The following is a 21,937-nucleotide window of genomic DNA, read 5'->3' as shown; positions in this document are numbered from 1 at the left end:
ATCCCCTGCTGCACCTCTCTTGCACGCCAACCCCCTGCCTTGACCCCCTGCCGCACTCCTCATCCCTCCTGCACCCCACACCCCAACTCCCTGCCCGAGCCCCTACCACACCCCAAACCACTCCTGCACCCCCGGCGGCAGGGAGGGGATGGAATTAGGGTTGGAATGGGGGCAGGGAAGTGGTGGAAAGAGGTGAGTTAGGGGAGCAGCTTCATGGAAGGGGTGGAGTGGGGGCAGGGCCAAGGGTAGAGGGGGAGGTGTCAGGAATACGGCCCTCAGGCCAGTGTACTAGTCCTCATGTGGCCCTCGTGGTCAGTTGAGTCTGAGACTCCTGGTCTAGGGTATGAAATGAGAAGTTTTATTTAAATAACTTTCAGTGTTAATGTAGCCTCCTGTCCATGGGCCTATGCAGGTATAAAGAAAGGTTAACCAGCACCCCCTATGCAGGACAGTAGTGGGAATTTTGGGCTTTATGTGTGGGCCTCCACCAATGGGTGAATTTCACCCCCATTGTGTATTCCTACTCACAGTTGGCTACATTCCTGCAAAAACTAAGCACTATTAATACTTTGATTTAGCACTGTACATAAACACAAATCTGGGAAAGAGAGTTGGATACATTTCTGGCTTATACATCAGCAACAGAAGAGTTAACTGCTGAATCTATTATTGGTGATGATGTGAAGCCTGAAAGAACACAGCTTATCTTTCAATTTCATGACTGAGTTTGAAGTGCTGGTATTTAGAAAACTCATCTTTTATAGACCTGGTTGAAAACTGCCAATTGTTTTTCACAGGAACTTTTTTATTTGTTTTTTCCTAATTCTCCTAGGAAAATGTTTTGCTTTTTCAGTGAAAAACTGAAAACAAACCCTTTTGATTTCCCCAAAATATTTTATTTCAAATCATGAAAATTGGAAACAAAATAAAAAATGTCAGTGATTTTTTTTTGTTTTGCTCAAAACACTATTTTTGTTGAAAAAATAATCAGTGAAAAAAATTCAACCAGTTCTTTGGCATTATTTGTAAAATATTTTTTAATTTTGAGTCACCAAGAGATAATAAATGTGGAATACCACAGTTCCATTTTCACAGTGACTTAAGACTGTGAAATATCTGCAGGTCAAAAACTGCAAGTGTCTTGATTTTAGGAAAGAAAAAACTAAAGAAGCAGCACAGCCAACGGAAAAGAGCCATAGTGTATTTGAGGTAGAGACCAAGGTGTTGCTATGTGTCTCTAAATAGCGCAATAGGGCCCTGATCCATGAGAGTGGCCCCCAGAGTTTATTACAATACAAACTGTAAACAGCCAGTGAAATCTGCAAAGCAGCAGCCTGGTCTAATATGCAGAGTTTCCAAAGCTGTGACAAAACAGACCTCCAATTATTGACAGGCCTGACTTTTGGCAGGATAGTAGCCAGCTTTTCTGTTATTTTTCTATGCTTCTATCTGATATCCTCACTGTGACCTTTCTTTGTTATATTTTTTCCTCACTCCTACTCATACCTGTTGTGCAGAGGATAAGCAGACATGCCTCTCAAAGGAAACGTGGGACAATCAAACTGGTATATAAGCATAGAGTTATTCAGATCATACTCAGGGGTCCATTCAGGAAAAAAAATTCCTATGTGTGCACAGTACCTATGTTCATTATAAGTGTTACATTATTAAATAAAATTGCTATGGAAGAATTCTTGCTGCTGGAAGTAGGTCAGCAGACCCCATAGACCAGGGCTCACTGTGATTAAGTTTCAGCTCCCTCCAGCAAATCAGTGAGAGGGTAATAGATCTGCATGGACTTATTAGCGATACTGATTTTATGGCTCATTACAACAGTTAATAACACCCCTGTCTGCCAACCTTTATTGCCCACTTCAGTTTAAGTGGTCTCCTACAGCATATATGAACTCCTTATGCTTAACAATCTGTCCCGCTTCATGTTTAGCTCAGACACTCTGGTTACCTTCTCCAGACCTGAAGAAGAATTCTGCAAAGCTGGAAAGCTTGTCCCTTCCACCAACCACAAGTTGGTCCAGTAAAATATGTTATCTCATCTCCTTGTCTCTCTTATATCCTGGGACCAACATGGCTACGTAATAGGTTTGCAGGCATTCAGTTTTTCAGGAAAAGAAACTAACAGATAAGACAGAAGTTCCCTACTTTCTCTTCAAGATCACTGTTCTAAAATAAGATGTTAAAAATAATAAGAAGTTAAATAAGTCTGTACTTAACACTAGTTCTTGCAGTACCCCAGCAGAAGCCCTTTACAACTCAGTTCATTGACATTTGTCACAACACACTATGGACTCTGTGTGATAGTACTCATAATAAGGTAATTGGAAATGATTTTACAAGTGTAGTTTTGAGAGGCAGCATTAAATGCTTTGCTACACTCAAGCCATAGTGCCTCTACTGCATCCCTGTCATCCACAAATTTTGTAATTCTATTAAAAAAATCAAGTTTGTCAGTTAAAACTTATATATCCATGCTGTTTATTGCTCACAGTCCTGTTTTCCTCCAGCAGTTTACAATGAATTTCTGTTAATGGCCCAAATTCTCTTTTCAAGTATAGTGCTGTAACCCCATTGACTTCAGAGGAGGTTTTTTTGTTTTATTTTCCAATTTATACAGTCACAGTTTCTCTAAGTGCACTGGCACTAAGATTTAAAGACACAGATAAAGATGATAGCCCAAAATAATCTAATGTCAAAAAGTGGGATTACAGAACTTTCCAACTCACAAACCAAGAAGGGAAAACCAGCCTTTCACACCCCACCCACATCATCAGAGAAAATCAAAAACAGGCCTTGCAATATGTTCTGAAGCTCAACAAGCTCTGGACCTATTGAACCAAAGAGGGAAGGGGCAGATTTTTAAAGGTATTTAGGTGCCTAACTATGCAGATAAGCATTAAGTGGGGTTTTCAAAAGTGGCCAGGCACATCATTTTCATGGGAATTGTCAGTGAATTGCAGACTTTAGAATCTTTCACTAACCGTTCATGCTCCCAATCTTAACTTCAAAAATGGCATTTTCAAGGGTGGCAGGCTTCCCACAATCTTAGGGTATGGCTACACTTGCAGCCATACAGTGCTGCTGCGGGAGTGCTCCCGCAGCAGCGCTTTGAAGTGCGAGTGTGGTCGCGGTGCCAGCGCTGGGAGAGAGCTCTCCCAGCACTGCAGGTACTTCACCTCCCCGTGGGGATTAGTTTACAGCGCTGGGAGCCGCGCGCCCAGCGCTGGGGCAGTGTTTACACTGGCACTTTGCAGCGCTGTAACTTGCTGCACTCAGGGGTGTGTTTTTTCACACCCCTGAGCAAGAAAGTTGCAGTGCTGTAAAGCGCCCAGTGTAGCCAAGGCCTTAACAACCCTTCTCCAATTTAGCTTCTTCATTTGGGAAGGAAGGAGTCAGCATGGTGAGGGCAAAGGGGAAAAGAGAAGAGCAACATGTTCTCACCATATCAGCAGTTCGGTTGCCTGTTTGTAGAACCCTTTAGATTCTTAGCTGGGCTCAGTACTGTCACTCATATTGGCAACCAAGAAACGTTGCAACAACCATTACTGTCCTCTTAGCAGGCCAAGGGCAACTCTCTTTGCGTTTGTCCCTGTTTTTACACCCCTTGGCCATAATTAGTTGTGGTTCTTTTAAAAACAAGGATTTCTCCCAGAAGGAAGTATTTTGTCATAAATGCCAATGAGAAGTAGGAATAAACTCCCCAAATTATAACATACAGTTGTGAAAGAAACACATTTGCACCCAAATCTTGTCCCTTTCTTCAGTTATCATAGAAATGAAGTATTTTCCTATTGAGCTAGAGAATATTTAACTACTTTACATGCTGTGCTCGGGCTGTAAATGAGGATGGGTCAAACCACAACTCCTACAATCCTCTTCAAATCAGTTTTTCAGTTATAATTGATGTTTCTGATCTCTTTATAACTGCCTTTGTAGTAAATGTTGGCATCATTTTTGTTTCTTGGCTGTATTCCCAGACTAATGATTTTTTTAAAGGAATCTTTTCATATTTCAATAAAAATTCTAAATATCTAATTAGTAAGGATTGTAGTAGGAGATGCTAGAAATCCTGACATGTCACAGGTTGCAAAGCATGTACTGTCCACTCTCTCTGTTCATTAAAGTTACAGGATTCTGGTTTGAAACTAATATGGTAAATCAATATTTTATTTTATTATTGTAATAACAGTAATAGTGATACTGAACACCCAAAAACAATGTTAAAAGGACATAATTAGGGATTCAAAGTTAAGCACTCAAAAGTTAGGAAATGCCAGTTTCTTCTTTGCGCGTCCTCTGAATATTCCCATTCTTGGATATGCACCAAGCTGTGCCATTGAACGCTGCAGCCTTCTACTAGCAATGCTTAGTCAGTCACTTGTATGCTTCTCTTTGCCCCCACCCTCAGCCTCTAAGCACATTCTGAGGCCATGGCTATAAAAGTGGGCACAGCAGTGGTTGCCACCTCAGTTCCTTCCACCTGCTGACACAGTCATGAGCCTTCTACAAATCAAGATTCTTTAGATTGTTAGTTACAGTGCCTTGGTTGTTGTTTTATAGATAATGTAAGTTTATTGTTTGTATTAGTTTTTGTTGTTCTTGTGGTGGACCCAAAGAGCAGGAAGCATGGATTTAAGAGATGTGTCATGTCTGGCAGTTTACCTAGATCTGGACTCCCATGCTTGCTCCCTGGAGTGCTTAGCAGAAGGGCATTCTCCTTCCTATTGTTCAACCTGCAGCACTTTCACACTGCAAGCCAGAAAGGAGAAGCAGAAGAGACTCCAAGCCTTCCTTCTACAAGAAGCCTTATCAGCAAGAACCTCCAGATCCTTAGTTCCTAAGGCTCTGGAAGATAAGGCTCTGGGTGAGCTCTGGGAGCCCTTCTGTTTCCAGGAAGCCTTTTGAACGTAAGCCATCTGTCTCAGCAACAAACTCCAGTTCTAAAGAAATTGAGCACTTGGTAACAAAGTCATCTGATCCCCATACCAAAGAAGGTACCAGTATCAAGGAAATCAGACATGCAAGGTAAACAATAGATGTCAAGAGCTTCCATGGAACCAAGGCCATCGGTTCCAAGGAAGAAAAAAGGGAAGACTAAACACCTGTCTGTAGACTCATCAGAGCCAATGCAGCAAACATACAAGTGTCTGTGGAACCACACTCCTCAGTTCCAGTGGATTCTGCAAGAACAAAGAAAAGAAGATTGGATGGGAATCCATCCCCACACTCTCACAAGAAAAGGAAATCAGATGTCTCATTGATGATGTTACCTCCACCACCCAAGGCACCTTCGGACTCTCCTCAGACAATGATTTCTCCAATGTCCATGTTAAGAATACCAATCTCAGTAGTCCCCCCACCCCAATCATTTTGTTGTCAGATCTGGACTCAGATCCACATTCAAATGAACAACTGGATCCAATGAATAATCCAGAACCACAGTCTCAGAGACCTCCATTGGACATGGACTACTACAAACCCAGGTATCCCCCTGGTTCTGCCATGATACCAAACTGTTGAAATTGACAGGATTGGCAAGTGCCTCCATGAATTCCTTGACCTTATTGGTTAGCTCCAGACTTTCCATATCAACTTCCGTCCAGGGTCAGGCCTTCTGTTCCCCATCAATCTGGTGAGGTCTTTCTGGATCTGAGACATCCAGATCCAAATTATATGTATCGGACACATTCACTCTCAAGAGCACATTCAGATCCAAGACATTTGGCTCCTACACTAATGGATCCAGTAATGGGATACAAGTCCCCTACTCTAATTAATGATGAATTATATGATGGAGAGGAGAAGGTAGACGTTTCTCTACAGACAGATCTTTCCCATGACTAGGAACCTATGGGTGAATCCTCTCCCGACAAAAATGTGGGAGTAGCCTCAACACCTTCAACTTCAGAGGATGCCATTCATTCCCAGGAATAAATCAGCAGAATGGTTTCTACATTTAAAAAACCTTCCTTTTCTTTAAAAGAAACTGTGCATCCCATTTTTTATATATTTGGAAGCACTTCTACAAATAAAGTTTCTCTTTCACTTTTGGAGAGAGTATGGCAACCAGCAAAATTAATATGGAATACTCCATCGTCGGGCAGCTAATTGCAAACAAGATAGATAAGCTTTACCAGATTCCATATGAAGGCTTTTCTGTTTTTCATGTACATCCTGTTATCAGATTTCCCCTTACTTTGTGGTATGCTCATTTATTCGGGTTACTCTTCTGGGGGGGAGGTGTTTGTAATTCTTTCAATGTACTGCTTGTGTCACTTGTGTTTTCATATGGAACTCTACTTCTCCATTATGGAAGTCTCCTCCCAACTGAGCTATCCTGCAGGACCTAGGTTCCCTAGGGCTGGTGTCATGGTATAATTCCTCACTCTGAACCTTAGCGTCCAAAAGATGGGGTACCAGCATGAATTCCTCTAAGCTCAGTTACCAGCTTAGAACCTGTAGCGCTGCCACCAACCAGGAATTCCAGTGCCTGGTGCACTCTGGTCCCCACAAAACCTTGCCCGGGGACCCCCAAGACCCAGACCCTCTGGATCTTAACACAAGGAAAGTAAACCCTTTCCCTCACCGTTGCCTCTCCCAGGCTTCCCCTCCCTGGGTTACCCTGGAAGATCACTGTGATTCAAACTCCTTGAATCCTGAAACAGAGAGGAAAATGCACCTTCCCCCCTCCTTCTCTCTTCCCCTCCCAGATTCTCCCTGAGAAAGACAGTAATCCTAACACAGAGAGAATTTAGCCTCTCTCTCCCCCTTCCCTCCTTTCTCACCACCAATTCCCTGGTGAATCTAGACCCAGTCCCCTGGGGTCTCACCAGATTAAAAAATAATTAGGTTCTTAAACAAGAAAAGCTTTTAATTAAAGAAAGAAAAAACAGTAAAAATTATCTTTGTAAATTTAAAATGGAATAGGTACAGGGTCTTTCAGCTATAGACACTGGGAACACCCTCCCAGTCTAAGTATACAAGTACAAATTAGAATCTTTTCAGCCAAATACACATTTGAACTCCTTCCAGACAAATGCACATTTGCAAATAAAGAAAACAAACATAAGCCTAACTCTCTTTATCTATCTAGTACTCACTATTTGGAATCTATAAGAACCTGTATCAAGGAGATTGGAGAGAAACCTGGTTGCACGTCTGGTCCCTCTGAGCCCCCAGAGTGAACAACAACCAGACACTAACAGCACAGCACAAAAACTTCCCTCCCTCAAGATTTGAAAGTATCCTGTCCTCTGATTGGTCCTCTGGTCAGGTGACAGCCAGGCTTACTGAACTTGTTAACCCTTTACAGTCAAAGAGATATAAAGTACTTCTGTGCTATTAACTTTTCTTATCTGCTTATGACAGCTGGGTTTCTCCAACCCCAGAACCAGATGAACACACCCACACGTACATTAACAGAGCAAGTCTGAGCGGACCGGGTCAATCAACACTTTCAAGCTGACCCCTTATATTTCTTTGGACACACTGGGCTGGAGGAAGCAGCACTGTCAAGCTGACTCTTCTTATATGCCCCTGGGCTTCATGGACTGGGTCAAGCAGCACTTTCAAGCTGTTACCTTTATGCGTCCCAGATTCAGCACATCCCTGTCCCCACTCTCACATCACAATTGTACTGGCAGTAACCTACTTGATGAGCAAACCCCACAGTATTTTGGGCGCTGCAGGGATCTTTAGCTTAGGTAAAAGAAGCGTTGCTGTAGAATGAATGGGGGAAGCTAAAAACACAAAAGAGTAAAGTTCAGCAAGAGAGAGAGAAGCAACCAGTGTAACCATAAAAGTTATTTATTGAATAATAGTGATAACTACACAAGGAGGCTAAACCAACATAATATACATTATTAAAGGTTAATACCTAAGATAGAAGGAAAACAGAGAGAGAGAAAGAGAAGGGGATCTCACCACACCCTGAAGCTTGAACTGGTTGGAGTTCCCAGGTAATGATGGTAGCTCAGGGTCCTGCGGGCAGGAGACGGGTAGAGTCCCCAGCACGATCAGACAGGAGAATACGGAGTCCCAGTGCAACTGATGCACAGTTTGGATCTAAGCATCAGAACACTGACTGGAGAGCGAGCAGGGATTTTTACAGAGAAAATACAATGGTTCAAGGGAGAACACTAGATTTGTTTATAGGTAAGCTGATGACTCAAGGGTTTTCTTTAGGCTAGACAACAGGAGCTGATCACTCTTGGCTATGGGTGGTATTTTCTTCCAGGGAGCTCACAGTGCAACTAGGCTGCTTCAGTATTTTGGCTATCAGTCAAGGATTCATCACTAGAATTGGTCAGATAATTGCTGAGCTGGGTGTGGCTTTTTCTCTAATGTTGAAAGTGGTTGAAAAAAATCTGACAGGATTAATCACAGTTGATACTGATCATAGTAGCATGGCCAAGACAACAGTGGTACACATACTTGCTCTTCATTCCAAGGGAAGATAGATGCTTACTAGCATTGACAGAACCTTTGGGTATGTCTACATTACAAGATTACTCCGAATTTACAGAATTCGATTTTGGGCATAGTCCCCGCTGTCTCTTCCGCCCATTGGAATTCTGGATTGAGATCCCAGTGCCTGATGGGGCAAAAAACATTGTTGCTGGTGGTTCTGGATACAGCCTCACCCCTCCCTCCGTGAAAGCAACGATAGACAACCGTTTTGCACCTTTTTTCCTGGGTGAACTGTGCAGACGCCATTACCTCGGCAATCATGGAGACTGCTCAGCTCAAGACAGCAGTCATGAACATTGTAAACAGCTCGCGCATTATCGTGCAATTTATGCTGAACCAGGACCTGCAAAACCAGGCGAGGAGGAGGCAGCTACGGCAGCGCGGCAACAAGAGTGATGAGGACATGGACACAGAATTCTCTCAAACCGTGTGCTCTTGCACATTGGAGATCATACTGGTAATGGGACAGGTTCTAGCCATGGAACACCGATTTTGGGCCCGGGAAACAAGCACAAATTGGTGGCACCGCATAGTGTTGCAGGTGTTGGACGATTGGGTGGGAGGCTGAGGCAAATCACCTGGCTGCTGATTACGTGCAGCCAGACACCAGGGCGATTAGAAGAGCACACCAGGAAGCGCTACTCACCAGAGAAGCTTTGAAAACCAGTTTCAAGACTAGCCAGGCTACAGTGTGAAAGTTCTGTCTGTTTCTCCTTGATGAAAACCCGCCCCCTTGATTGACTCATTCCCTGTAAGCAACCCATCCTCCCTCTTCGATCACAGCTTGCTTTCTAAGGAAATAAAGTCACTATCATTTAAAAATCATGTATTCTTTATTAATTGATTAGAAAAATGGAGAGAGAACTGACAAGGTAGCCCGGGTGGGGTTTGGGAGGAGGATAGGAGGGAAGGAAAAGGCCACTTCAAAAGTTCAAAATAATGGCAGCCTTTTGGTTGGGCAGTCCACTGGTGTGGAGTGTGCGGATGCACAGAACCTTCCCCTCCCCCTCTCGTTCTTACACGTCTGGGTGAGGAAGATATGGAACATGGTGAGGGGTGAGGGTGGTTACCCAGGGGCTGCAGCAGCACTTTGTGATCCTGCTGCCATTCCTGAAGCTCCACCAGACGCCGGAGCATGTCAGATTGATCACACAGCAGCCCCAGCATTGCATCCCGCCACCTCTCATCTCGAGCATCTCGCCTCTCCTCACGTTCATCCCTCATGGCCTCACATTCACTGGCATCTTTTCTGTACATTGATACCGCATCCTTCCACTCATTCAGATGAGCTCTTTCATTGCGGGTCGATTCCATGATTTCTGAGAACATTTAGTCTCGCATCCGTTTTTTTCGCCACCTTATCTGAGAGAGCCTTCAGAACAGAGGCAGGGCACTTGAAAAATTTGCAGCTTTGGGAAGGAGGAAAAAAGGGAGAGAAGTATTTAAAAAGATAAATTTTACAGAACAATGCTTATACTCTTTCACGGTGAACAACACTATTCACATTACATAGCACGTGATTTCACTACAAGGTCACATTTTGCATCTTAATATTGAGTGCCTTTGGTGTTAGAGATCACAGATGCAGGTCCGGGCAACAGAATTCGGCTTGCATGCGGCCATGGTAAGCCATTGTCTTTTGGCTTCTGCAGCCTTCATAAAAGCAGCACCCTCCTTTCCCACATACCCAGCAAAGTCCGTTGAGTGCTTGGGTTTTCTTGTTAAGATGTAGCAGCAGAAACCAAACTAAACTGCTCCTCCCACCATCCAATTCTCTGGGATGATCGCTTTACCCCTCCCCCCACCGCATGGCTGGTATCAGGGAAGATCCCTGCTAGCCAAACGTGAAAAGCTCAGTGCCAATGCCCTCTCCCCACCCCCACCCCCAGCTTGGCTAACTGCAGGGAAGGATTTCTTTTCAGCCACAGGCAAACAGCCCACTAGGAACACCACCTCTGTCCCCTTAATTAAATTCCCGTATTTCAACCAGGTTACTATGAACAGTATCACTCTCCTGAGGCTAACACAGCAAGATAAAGAACAAATGTTGCTTGAATGCCAGCAAACACCGGGACCATACGCTGCCAGGCTTTGTCATGCAACGATACCAGAGTAATTGCTACTAGCATGGCATGGTCAAGTGTCCAACCATGAAGGACGGAATAAGGCTGCACTGCCTAAAAACCTTCTGCAAAAGCTTTTGGAGTACCTCCAGGAGAGCTTCATGGAGATGTCCCTGGAGGATTTCTGCACCATCCCCAGACACGTTAACAGACTTTTCCAGTAGCTGTACTGGCCTTGAATGCATCCCAAGTCCTTAGGGCAAATTAATCATTGAAAAACGCTTGCTTTTAAACCATGTTTTATATTTTCAAAGGTACACTAACCAGATGTCCCTTCCATGGCTTCATGGTCTGGGATAATGCCTTGGGAGGGTTGGGAGAGTACTTCATTCAGGCTGAGAAAAAGATCCTGGCTGTTGGGGAGAACAGAGTGCTGTGTGCTCTCTGTAAGGTTGTCCTCCTCCTCCTCCTCATTTTCCCTGTCCAGAGAATCCTCAGCCATGGCTGAGATTATCCCCTCCTTGGAAACCATGGTCAGTGGTGGGGTAGTGGTGGCGGCCCCCCTTAGAATTTCCTACAGCTCAGTGCAGAAGCGGCACATCTACGGCTCTGACCCAGACCTTCCGTTTGCTTCTTTGGTTTTCTGGTAGGCTTGTCTGAGCTCCTTAACTTTCATGCGGCACTGTAGTGAGTCCCTATTGTGGCCTCTCTCCATCATTCCCTTTGAAATTTTTTCAAATGTTTTGGCATTTGTCTTTTGGAACATAGTTCTGCTAGCAGAGAATCCTCTCCCCATACAGCAATCAGATCCAGTACCTCCCGTACAGTCCATGCTGGAGCTCTTTTTCGATTCTCAGACTGCATGGTTACCTGTGCTGATGAGCTCTGCGTGGTAACCTGTACTGATCAGCTCTCCACGCTGAGCAAACAGGAAGTGAAATTCAAAAGTTCGTGGGGCTTTTCCTTTTACCTGACCAGTGCGTCCGAGTTCAGATTGCTGTCTAGAGTGGTCACAATGGTGCCCTGTGGGATAGCTCCCAGTGGCCAATACCGTCGAATTGTGGCCACACTAACCCTAATTCAAAATGGCAATGTCGATTTCGGTGCTACTCCCCTCATCGTGGAGGAGCAAAAATCAATTTTAAGAGCCCTTTATATCGAAGTAAAGGGCTTCGTTGTGTGGACGAGAGCAGGTTTAATTCAATTTAAAGCTGCTAAATTAGACATTAACTCGTAGTGTAGACCAGGCCTCTAACACAAGAGCAAGGACAAGTGTACCATCGACACCCTGTCATCACTGCATCTGACAGCATGGGCAATACGCTTTTAGCAGAGTTGGAGAAGTCTTTGTCTGCAGATATAACTTAGATAATTTTTTTCTACATGTTCTACTTAATGCTATAAGGAAATAACTAGCAAATATTATAAGTTAAAATGGAAAAGATTTTTGCCATGGCTATCTGATACGGGTATAAATCCTGTGTCAGTCCCTATTCAAACTATATTAGAGTAATTGTTATATTTAAAGCATATTTAAAGCATTTAAAGGTATATTTAGCTGCAACAGCAGCTTCTCATATTCAAATCAGTATTTTCACATAATGTTGTTAACAGTTTTTTAAAGGATTACTAAATTTGTACCCCCGGTAAGAGATTCTATTGCACCATTGGACTTAATGCAATCACAGTTTATGTCTCCACCCTTCGAGCCCTTATTTTCATGTTCCTTACTTCATCTATCAGTTAAGGCTGCTTTTATTATAGCCATAACATTAGCTTGGAAGATTAGTAAACTTCATGCCTTAATGGCTGACACTCTATTTATGACCTTTTATAAATACAGTGTATTTCTTCATCCACATCCTAGATTCATACCAAAATATCACTTGAGTTCCCTATCAGTCGGTCCATTAGTCTACCAGTGTTTTTTCCCAGACCTCATTTGAGTAAGGGCAAATCAAAGCTGCATTATTTGGATGCAAAAAAAGTTTTATCATTCTATTTCAATAGGAACAAGGACTTTAGGTTTTTGCATAAATTGCTTGTTTCGTATGCTGGTAACGATAAAGGAAATCTTGCGTCAGCATGAACATTATCAAGATGGGTCAGATAGTGTATAATAGAAAGTTATAAGAGTGCAGCATGATCTCCCACTCTTCAACTGTAAGCACACTCTACTAGGGTGATGGCAGCATTGGTGGCATGTATGAGACATGTTCCACTACTATAAATTTGTACAGCAGCCATGTGGAGTCAAAACACATATTCATTAAACATTATCTGTTATATATGGTCAGATGCACAGTTGGTAGTTCTGTGCTTCAGTCCTTGTTTAGTTAGGACTCCATACCCACCATCCTATTTAAAATGTGTACTACAGACTAAACTATACCAGGAGTAGGACTATGCAGAGAACAGTCAAAGAAGAAATTAATGTTACTAACCTGTAACTGAGACTCTTTGAGATGGATTCTGCATATTCACATGCCCTGTTCTCCTTCCTCTGTTTTGCTGGGTCCTGTTTTCTACTGGCTCAGCATTAGCAGTGGAAGGAACTGATGTGGTAACTGCTGCCTCCCTCCCTTTTATAGCCTCGTCCTCAGAATAATGCTTGGAGGCTGAGGGTAGGGGCAGAAAGGGGCATGTGAGTGTTTGACTAGGCAGTGCTAGTGGAAGATTGCACCATTCAGTGACACCAGTCAGCACATATCCAACAGTATGAATATGCAGAGTCCATTTTGAAGAACTGGATACAGGTAAGCAACCTTCATATTAAGTTTGTCTCTGCAACCTTCATTCAGCCCCTTTATGCATATGCATTATGAGACACTTTTTAATTACATGGTCAGAACTGTAACTGTAAGCCTCCACCCTCCATGTCCTATCATCACCATCATCATCATCATCAGGGACATTGCAGCACAGACTACTACTACTTGAGCTACCAGACTAGCTACGTTAGCTAGCAACAGGAGAAGGCTGCAGTCCTGGCGGGAATGATCGACTGGTACTGTGCATTTGGCTGAGGGGAAAGCAACCCCTCTCTCTTTTTTCCCTTTCCTCCCTTCCCCCTGTGGTGCCCCCAAAGGGAATGAGGCATACTGATCAACACTTCCAAATTCATTTCAGGAAACATCCCACCCCAGCCTCCAACACCCGTGATGCCCTCCAAACACCCCCACTGCTAACCTCACTGCCCTGCCTCCCACCCCACAACGCTTCCACTGCTAGCCCTACTAACACACCATCACTGCCATCCCCTTGCCAACTCACTAATACTCCCATCTAGTCTCTTTAGCCTTTTCCAGCCCATCCAATGCCTGCACCCTGTAGGACACACAACAAAGCAAGCAGAGTTGCAGCCCCACCTCCAGTGTGGGCCCTGCCCCAGGAGGGCTATCCCAAGCTCAGCTGCAGGCAGGGGCAGCTCTAGGCACCAGCGCAGGAAGTGCGCACCTGGGGAGACAAGCCATAGGGGGCGGCCCGCTGGTCGCTGTGAGGGAGGCAGTCAGGTAGCCTTCAGGAGGTCCGCTGTTCCCGTGGCTTCAGCAGCAATTTGGCAGCAGGTACGCCAAAGGCGCGGGACCAGCAGATCACCCGCAGAAACACCGCCGAATCCATGTGAACAGCTGATTGCAGTGCTTGGGGCAGCAAAAAACATAGAGCTGCCCCTGGCTGTAGGCTATGTTCTGGGAGGCAGAGCTGCATTTACACCTTGGGAAGTGAAGACAAGACATTCACTTTTGGCCTGGTATTTTCAGCAGAATAGAACTACCCAGGTCTACCACTTCCTGGCTGCACCAAGTCCCAAAAGAGGAGGAATATTACTCCCTTCCTGATACTCCTCTTGTTGCACTCAAAGGCCTGGGGAGAAAGGGGCATGAACCCACCCACCCCACCCACCTCCTGCTGTGTTGAGTCCCAGAGTGAGTGGGGCTGTGTCCCCCTCCCTGAACTCCCTATCTATCTACTCCCTGCAGTGGTCAGGGCCTGGGGGAGAGCGGGGCATGACCGCCCTCTCCCTGACATACTGCCACCACCCCCTTACCTGACTCCACTTCACACTGCCAGGGCTCCACACCACCACTGCAATCCTGTTCTTCAAAGCTTCCACCCCCCTGTGCCATTGGTCACCAAGCCCATCCAACTCTGCCCCTTCTGAACTTCCATTGGTTGAAACCAAAAGGAGAGCAAAGGTCAGCTACATTACCCAGCATGTTGTGCATCTGTCATATTTCAGGGCCGTCCTTAGTGGGGTGCAGGGCCTGGGGCGGAAGTGACGGATTCGTTTCTTCTGGGAGTGACCACACTGACAAATTGCACCAGCCCGGGGGGACTCCCAAAGCATGGGGCCCAGAGTGGGGGGGCCCAGTGCAGAAGTGACGGATTCATCGCTTCTAGGACCGACTGCACCAGCTAATCATACCAGCCCGCCGGGCCTCCCAAAGTATGGGGCCTGGAGCGGTTGCCCTGATTCGGCCTACCCAAGGGATGGCTTTGGCCAGAGTTTCTCCAAACAAAGGCTGGTGTGCATGTGTGGCTGACACATATTCTGAGTAATGTTTTTATGCAGGAAATGACATTAAATTGGGAATGGGGAGTTTTTGGTTGCAAACGGGAGTCTCCCTGGCATACTGGGAGGCTTGGTTTGAGTGAGGTGGGCTGGAACATGGGGGACATGTGCCATGAGGAGTCTGACCCAGTTTCCCCAGTCCCAGAAAAGCTGTCTGGTCCCCAGGGTTCCTCAGAGGGCACCGTGTCCTGCTCCAGCTTAATAGAATTTCAAAGAAAAATTGCTTTTCTAACCAAGTGGTTCTCAACCAGGGGTACACTGGAGGTATGCAGAGGTCTTTCAGGGGGTACATCAGCTCATCTAGATATTTGCCTAGTTTTACAGCAGGCTACATAAAAAGCACTAGCAAAGTCAGTACAGGCTAAAATTTCACATGGACAAAATGAGAAAAGTAAGCAATTTTTCAGTAGTAGGGTGCCGTGACACTTTTTTATTTTTGTGTCTGATTTTGTACGCAAGTAGTTTTTGAGCGAGGTGAAACTTGGTGTACACAGGACAAATCAGACTCCTGAAAGGGATACAGTAGTCAGGAAAGGTTGAGAACCCCTGCTGAAGCCTAAAGACATTCCCTCTACTGAATTTCAAAGGCCTGTTGTGTGGAGGTGTTAGAGCTTGTCAAAAAAGGTCACAAGAATCGTTTATACTAGGTGTTAGGCCACCTAAATATAATGGTTACTATCAACTCCTCCTGCGATAAAATAAATCACATTTGTTGTCCTAGCAGCTGGTGTGCTGCTTTTTTCTGTGGGTGTTTCTATCTGGACAAGTCTGAATGATGTCACAGGATGTTTCTCAGCACTGCTGTTTACTAATGGAGGTGATAATCAGTGAATGATTGACTAGGATTGACTAGGACTCTCAGTCATCGCTGAAAAAAAGCCTAAATGAATTGGGCCTGCCATATTTGGGTTTTAATGAAATCCTTGAATGAAAGCAGTAATGATATTTCTTTACTGATGGCTAAAGATGGGCCTAGATTCAAACAACCCTGAACTTTGGGGAAATTCAGTCCCATCTCTTCTGATTGCTAATATAGTTTTCACATTTATCTCTTTTTATCTCTTGAGAGTAGGATTAGCAATATAAATCAAATTTTTGTAGTTACTGGTAGAAGTTAGTGTATTTTGAATTAGATATTGTGTGCTGTGCACATTCATATCTCTGGTTCTTAATGCTGTATCGATCTGTCAACAATCCATAAATTGCTCATAGAGAAATACCATACCAAATATATAACAGCTTGTAATAAAAACTAGTTTTTTGATTCGTGTAAACTAGTGGTATTGTGTTATAACAGTGAGCTTTTTTTTTCTTTTCTTTTCTTTCTTTTTTTTTCTATTTCAGTTATTTGGTTGTTTCTTAGCATGGGAGACTCGAAATGTCAGCATTCCTGCTTTGAATGACAGCAAATACATCGGGATGAGTGTATACAATGTGGGGATCATGTGTATTATTGGAGCTGCAGTTTCATTCCTCACTCGGGATCAACCCAATGTTCAGTTCTGCATTGTTGCTTTAGTCATTATATTCTGCAGTACCATTACGCTCTGCCTTGTTTTTGTACCTAAGGTAGGTGAATTCATTTATGCTAGTATTTACATTGTTGCTTGATTTTTGTATGGTAATTCTATATTAATTTCATTACTCCTCCAAGCAAGAAGAATATGTGAGATTTCTAAATTAAGCCAATCTGTTATGCATTAAATTATCTCTGAGCCCTAGTGGGAGAGGGGGTGAACTTCCATGAGATTTTGGAGAAAGATGACTACATAAAGCAAGATGTGCAAGAACTTGAAAACAAATATTTCTAATGCATACAATCTCACTCTCTCACTTAGTCTGCGGGAAACAATGATTTGCATCTGTAATTTGAATAGGTCTCTGGTTCCTTCTTTTAAGGAATGCAGGAGAGGAAGGGTGCTATTCATAGGCTTAGAAGACCTGGGTTCAATTTTCTGCTGTGCCTCCGACATGCTATGTGACCTAAGGCAAGTTAATCCATCTTTCTAGGTATGTCTACACATTCCACAGAAGCTTGGGTCAACAGACTCAGCCTCCTGGGGTTTGTGCTGCCATGCTAAACATAGATGTGTAGACAGTGCTTTGAAGTTCTGGCTCAGGCTGGGGCTTGAGCTGTAGAGTCCACTGCTCTCCATAGGCTTCCAGAGCCTGAGCTCCAGCCTGAGCCACACCACCAACACAGCTATTTTTCATGCAGTAGCATGAGCCCTGAAAGCCCAAATCTGTCGACCCAGCCTGGGAGACTCACTGTCATGGGCTGTGTAGACATACCCTCTAAGCCTTGGTTCCTTATCTGCAAAACAGCCGTAAGACTATTCGTCTACATTAGAGGGGTATTGTGAGGATAAATATGTTAAGGACTGTGAAGCACTCAGACACAGTAGGAATGGTTGCTACATAATAGAATCTCCTAGGAATACAGGATTTGTCATATAAAAGCAGACTATTGGTCCATCAAGTCTGGGATGCTGCCTACATTAGTGACCAATATCTGATGCGTCCAAGGGGGGCCCTCCCAAAAAAGCCATCTCACCGACTGTGCAATTCAATGATGGAAGGAGAGAGGAATTCTTTCCTGACCCGTGTAGATGTGCCCTGAAACATGCAATTTAATTGCCTTTTATTATCTTTGAGCTCCTCTTGTACACCTCTACCCCGATATAATGCTGTCCTCGGGAGCCAAAAAATCTTACTGTGTTATAAGTGAAACCACGTTATACTGAACTTGCTTTGATCCACCAGAGTGCTACCCCTCCACCCCCCGGAGTGCTGCTTTACTGTGTTATATCCGAATTAATGTTATATCGGGTAGCGTTATATTGGGGTAGAGGTGTATATTTATATTATGCACTGGTGGAATGAATCAGACTGTATTCACAAAGAACCAGAGTATGATGTCACGCCACAAATAATCCCATTCATTTGTGGGCTACTTGTGAAGTGAGGTGCTAGTCAAGGTGAGTCCAACAGACTCTGAGTCAAAGGGAAATTGATTCCTATGGGAGTTTGACTTTGTAAAGACCTCATGTTTTGGAAATCTACTTGATATTTTGAAGTAAAATAAACATAAATGAAATGTGTATCCTGGATGACTTTCATATAGTTAGTTGGAGACTGGATGCCTCAGAGATTGGGAGCCTTTCACCTCTAGGTTACCAGATCCAATCCAACTAAGGTTAATAATGACCAAATGTCAACAATTCTTTAGTGGCTTCTGTAAAGTATATCATAGAATATCAGGGTTGGAAGGGACCTCAGGAGATCATCTAGTCCAACCCTGCTCAAAGCAGGACCAATCCCCAATTAAGTCATTCAACAGATTTTTGCTCCATCTCCCTAAATACCCCCCCTCAAGCATTGAACTCACAACCTGGGGTTTAGTTGTGGCATCTGTTCCTAGCAAGAAGAAAAAACAGTTCTTAGTGAATAGGTGTACACGCCACAAAACCGCCAACACATCTGGCAGTGATTGGCATTTTCAGCAGATAGACCAACTACAAATGGGAGCAGGAACTGAACTACTAAATCTCCTCTAAATGTGGTCCCTGTAGGTGAGGGTTGAGACATATGGGTGGAATGTCACATTAGCTTACCAGTAGTGCTTTATGCATTCTGCGGTTAGAGTAATTCAGTCTCCAGGGCTGTATAGTCCAACTTTTTTATACTGGATCCTACAGAAGAATTACTTACAACATAACCATAAGTTAAGAGAGCTTATTCATAAACACAGTCATGAAGCAAGACATTTAAGAGTACTAGTGAATGACAAATTGAATATGAATGCATATTTCCCCATAGGATCTTCTTGATTTCTTCAAAGGAAAACAACTTGACAAAATCTGACAAGACCATCCCTATCACACCTCTCCATCACACTTGCCTCCCTCTCCCCTATCACAGACACTGAGACTGCTTCCCAGCTTTCTTCCAATCCCTCCATCTGCCCCTGCCCTCCCATCCCTTCCCATTTCTAGGCTGACTCATCTCTGCTCTTCTTCTTCTCCTCAGCTTCTCACCCTCATCAGGTTCCTTCCACTCACAATGCAAGCATGCACTGATGTCTCCGAGCATAGAAAAAATCTCAACCTCACCCCATCAATCTATTATCTTATTGCCAAGCTTCCAGGGAAAATCCATAAAGCCACCAAATTGTCCTTTTTCACATCCCTCCTCAGAACTCTCTGCCATAATGTACACGGAATACTGAAGCCTGATCATGGCTAGTCATGGGGAGTGCTGTAATCACTCCTCATGAAGGGCTAAAAACTGTGCATACCATCTTAGGTTTGTTGTCCTGCTTCCCCTTCCCTCCATCCCAGCCCACTTGTTTGTCTCTGCCCCCTGTTATGTCTCGTATTCTAGACTCTAAGCTCTTTCGGGGCAAGGACTATTGTTTACAGTGTTTGCACCGTGCCAAGTAAAATGAGGCCCAATCTGGTTGTGGCCTTTTTGTGCTACCCTGAATATAAGTATGAAATTAAATAATTAAATAATAATAATAATTAATAACAAATCTGTCAAATCAGTTCTAGAATATAATTACAGGATAGTTACTTGTATGACTACAGAGGCTTTATTGATACTTCATGTTGCTTTGGCAAGTTGTGGCACCTGTAAATGGGGGTACCACAATCTTTCTTAACTGAGCATTAATTAAAGGCCCATCAACTACTTGACTTTTTTTAATGACTTTTAAAAATTCCAGCTTTATGGCATACCAGGTAAAGATGGTCTCTCTGAAAGTGGCTTTTCAATTTAATTATTTCTGAAAAATTAATTCTTATTTTTAAAAAGTCATTATGTTGATATCTGTAAGAGTGATTTCTGGAAGGGAGTAACTGACTGCCCAGGAGAAACAGTGACTCTACACGGATGACTGTCAAATACACAAAGTAAACAACTGAACAAAGAGAAAAACTATTTTCTCTTCTTAGCTCAGGATATAGGACATAGCAATTGCCATACTAGCTCAGCCCAATGGTCCATCTACTCAAGTAACCTGTTGCTAGCACTAGATGCTTCAGAAGAAAGTTCAAGAAAGCTCATAATGGAATAACTAGATCAGAGAGAAGTTTAATCCTAACTTTTCTTCACCTAGAGATTACCTTATACCCCAAGTATGCAGATTCATATCCAATACATTGTTGCCTACCTAACTTTGGAAAATCTTCTTATCCATATAAAAGTCCACTCATTCTTAGTAGTATTACATTGTTAGCCCCATTAATATCTCATGGAGCTCCATAGGTTAAATATGCATTGGGTCAAAAATTGTTCCTATTAGAAGTTTTAAATCTGCTGCCTCTAAAGCCCATTTTTTCTTGCAATGTATACCTTTAATATGTCCCCACTTATTCATCTCTTTTCTAAAGTAAACAGTCCTAACAGTTTTAGTCTCTCTTCATATAGAAATCTTCTCATGCCTGTTCATTTTTATCACCCATTTCTGAAGCCGTCGTCTTCTACTATATCCTTTCTGAGACAGGGTGATCAGAAATGAGCATAATATTCCATATGAGAGCATAGCATTGATTGGTATAGTGGTATTAAAACATTTTTAATCCAATTTCTTAGGCATCCTAATATTTTACACCAGTGCAAAGTGAGTACAAAGTTGATGTAAAATTCTGTCTTTCTAATTTGGTAGCATTTGACACCCACTTTGGACGCTTGAAAATGACTGTATAAGTGCAGAGCAACAGAGGATTGGTTAAATTTTATGGCTGGAAGGGACCTTTGTGATACGTTAGTTTGGCATCTTGTATAACATTGGCCATAGATTTCACCTACTGATTTTTGCATCTAATCTAACAACATATGGATGAAGTGGAACACGTCTTTCTAGTAAGACATCCAAATCTTGATTTAAAGACTCCCAAGTGATGCAGAATTCACCACATTCCTTGGTCAGCTGATCTGATAATTAATTACTCTTTCTGTATTATTTCCAATTTGAATTTAATTCACTTCAAACTTCCAAACTTTGGATATTTTGTTCTGCTCAATGAAAAAGTTACTCAGACTCTACCTTAACTCCATCTTAATGCAGTTTTTTGTCTGGGAATATTAACTATAAAAACTGGATACAATAGTCATTAATACCTTAACTTAATTACACCCTTATGTCTTCAAATGTAGCCTATTACCATAGCCTGTCTGCATCTCTCATTTATAACCTCATCTTCTGGAATGATCACTTCAGTGCCTGATCAGCCTCTTCCCACCTCTATCAGAGGTGGAGTTCCAAAGAGAGGCATTTTTTCCTCCATTCCTTCGGCTCATGAAACCAACTTCCCTAACTGGAGGATGTGGGGAGCCAGCTCTGAGGTGGAACAGTATTACCATGTCCTTATATGCCGTCTCTTCAAATAATTCGCTATCTCTGTAGGCCTCACTGGTTCATCAGCTTTGGCCTTAAGAGGCTGCACTGTTCTTGAGGGCCATGAGAGGCTCAAAGTGGGTTTATACATATGTCACTTGGCAAATGGTCATACAGTTTGCACTCTGTGAAGTAAACTGGATAGCGCCCACCCTTGTTAAACTGCTGCTGGCCTTCCACCTTCATATTTAAAGTGAAGGGGGTTTCTCTGTCACTATCTACTAGGTTGTACTGCGGTTTATCTTTATCTTTAAGTTTGAGCTTAACCTTTTTTTAAAAATGGGTTGTATTTAATTTATTTGAATGGCTATTCTTTATTTTAGTCTACTAATGGCTGCCTACTCCTCCTCCCCTGCTGCTGAACTCCCACCTAGACTAAATTCCCTGTGATCCCTTTGCCGGTACCTCTCTTTCTCA

General features: G+C 43.3%; 1 protein-coding gene across 1 annotated transcript in view; it reads left to right on the top strand.

Moving 5' to 3' along the window:
• GABBR2 (gamma-aminobutyric acid type B receptor subunit 2) overlaps positions 1–21,937 on the top strand; it is an 895,125-nt gene that overhangs the window by 824,486 nt on the left and 48,702 nt on the right. The window contains exon 15 of the mRNA XM_050938162.1: positions 16,465–16,689. Within this exon, the coding sequence (XP_050794119.1) occupies positions 16,465–16,689 (225 nt within the window). The remainder of the gene's footprint in view (positions 1–16,464; positions 16,690–21,937) is intronic.

This window comes from Gopherus flavomarginatus, chromosome 2 (genome assembly GCF_025201925.1).
Source record: "Gopherus flavomarginatus isolate rGopFla2 chromosome 2, rGopFla2.mat.asm, whole genome shotgun sequence".
In the NCBI taxonomy this organism is placed as follows: Eukaryota; Metazoa; Chordata; order Testudines; family Testudinidae; genus Gopherus; species Gopherus flavomarginatus.
Note: the sequence above shows the minus strand (reverse complement) of the source record. Positions and strands in the feature narration are given on the sequence as shown.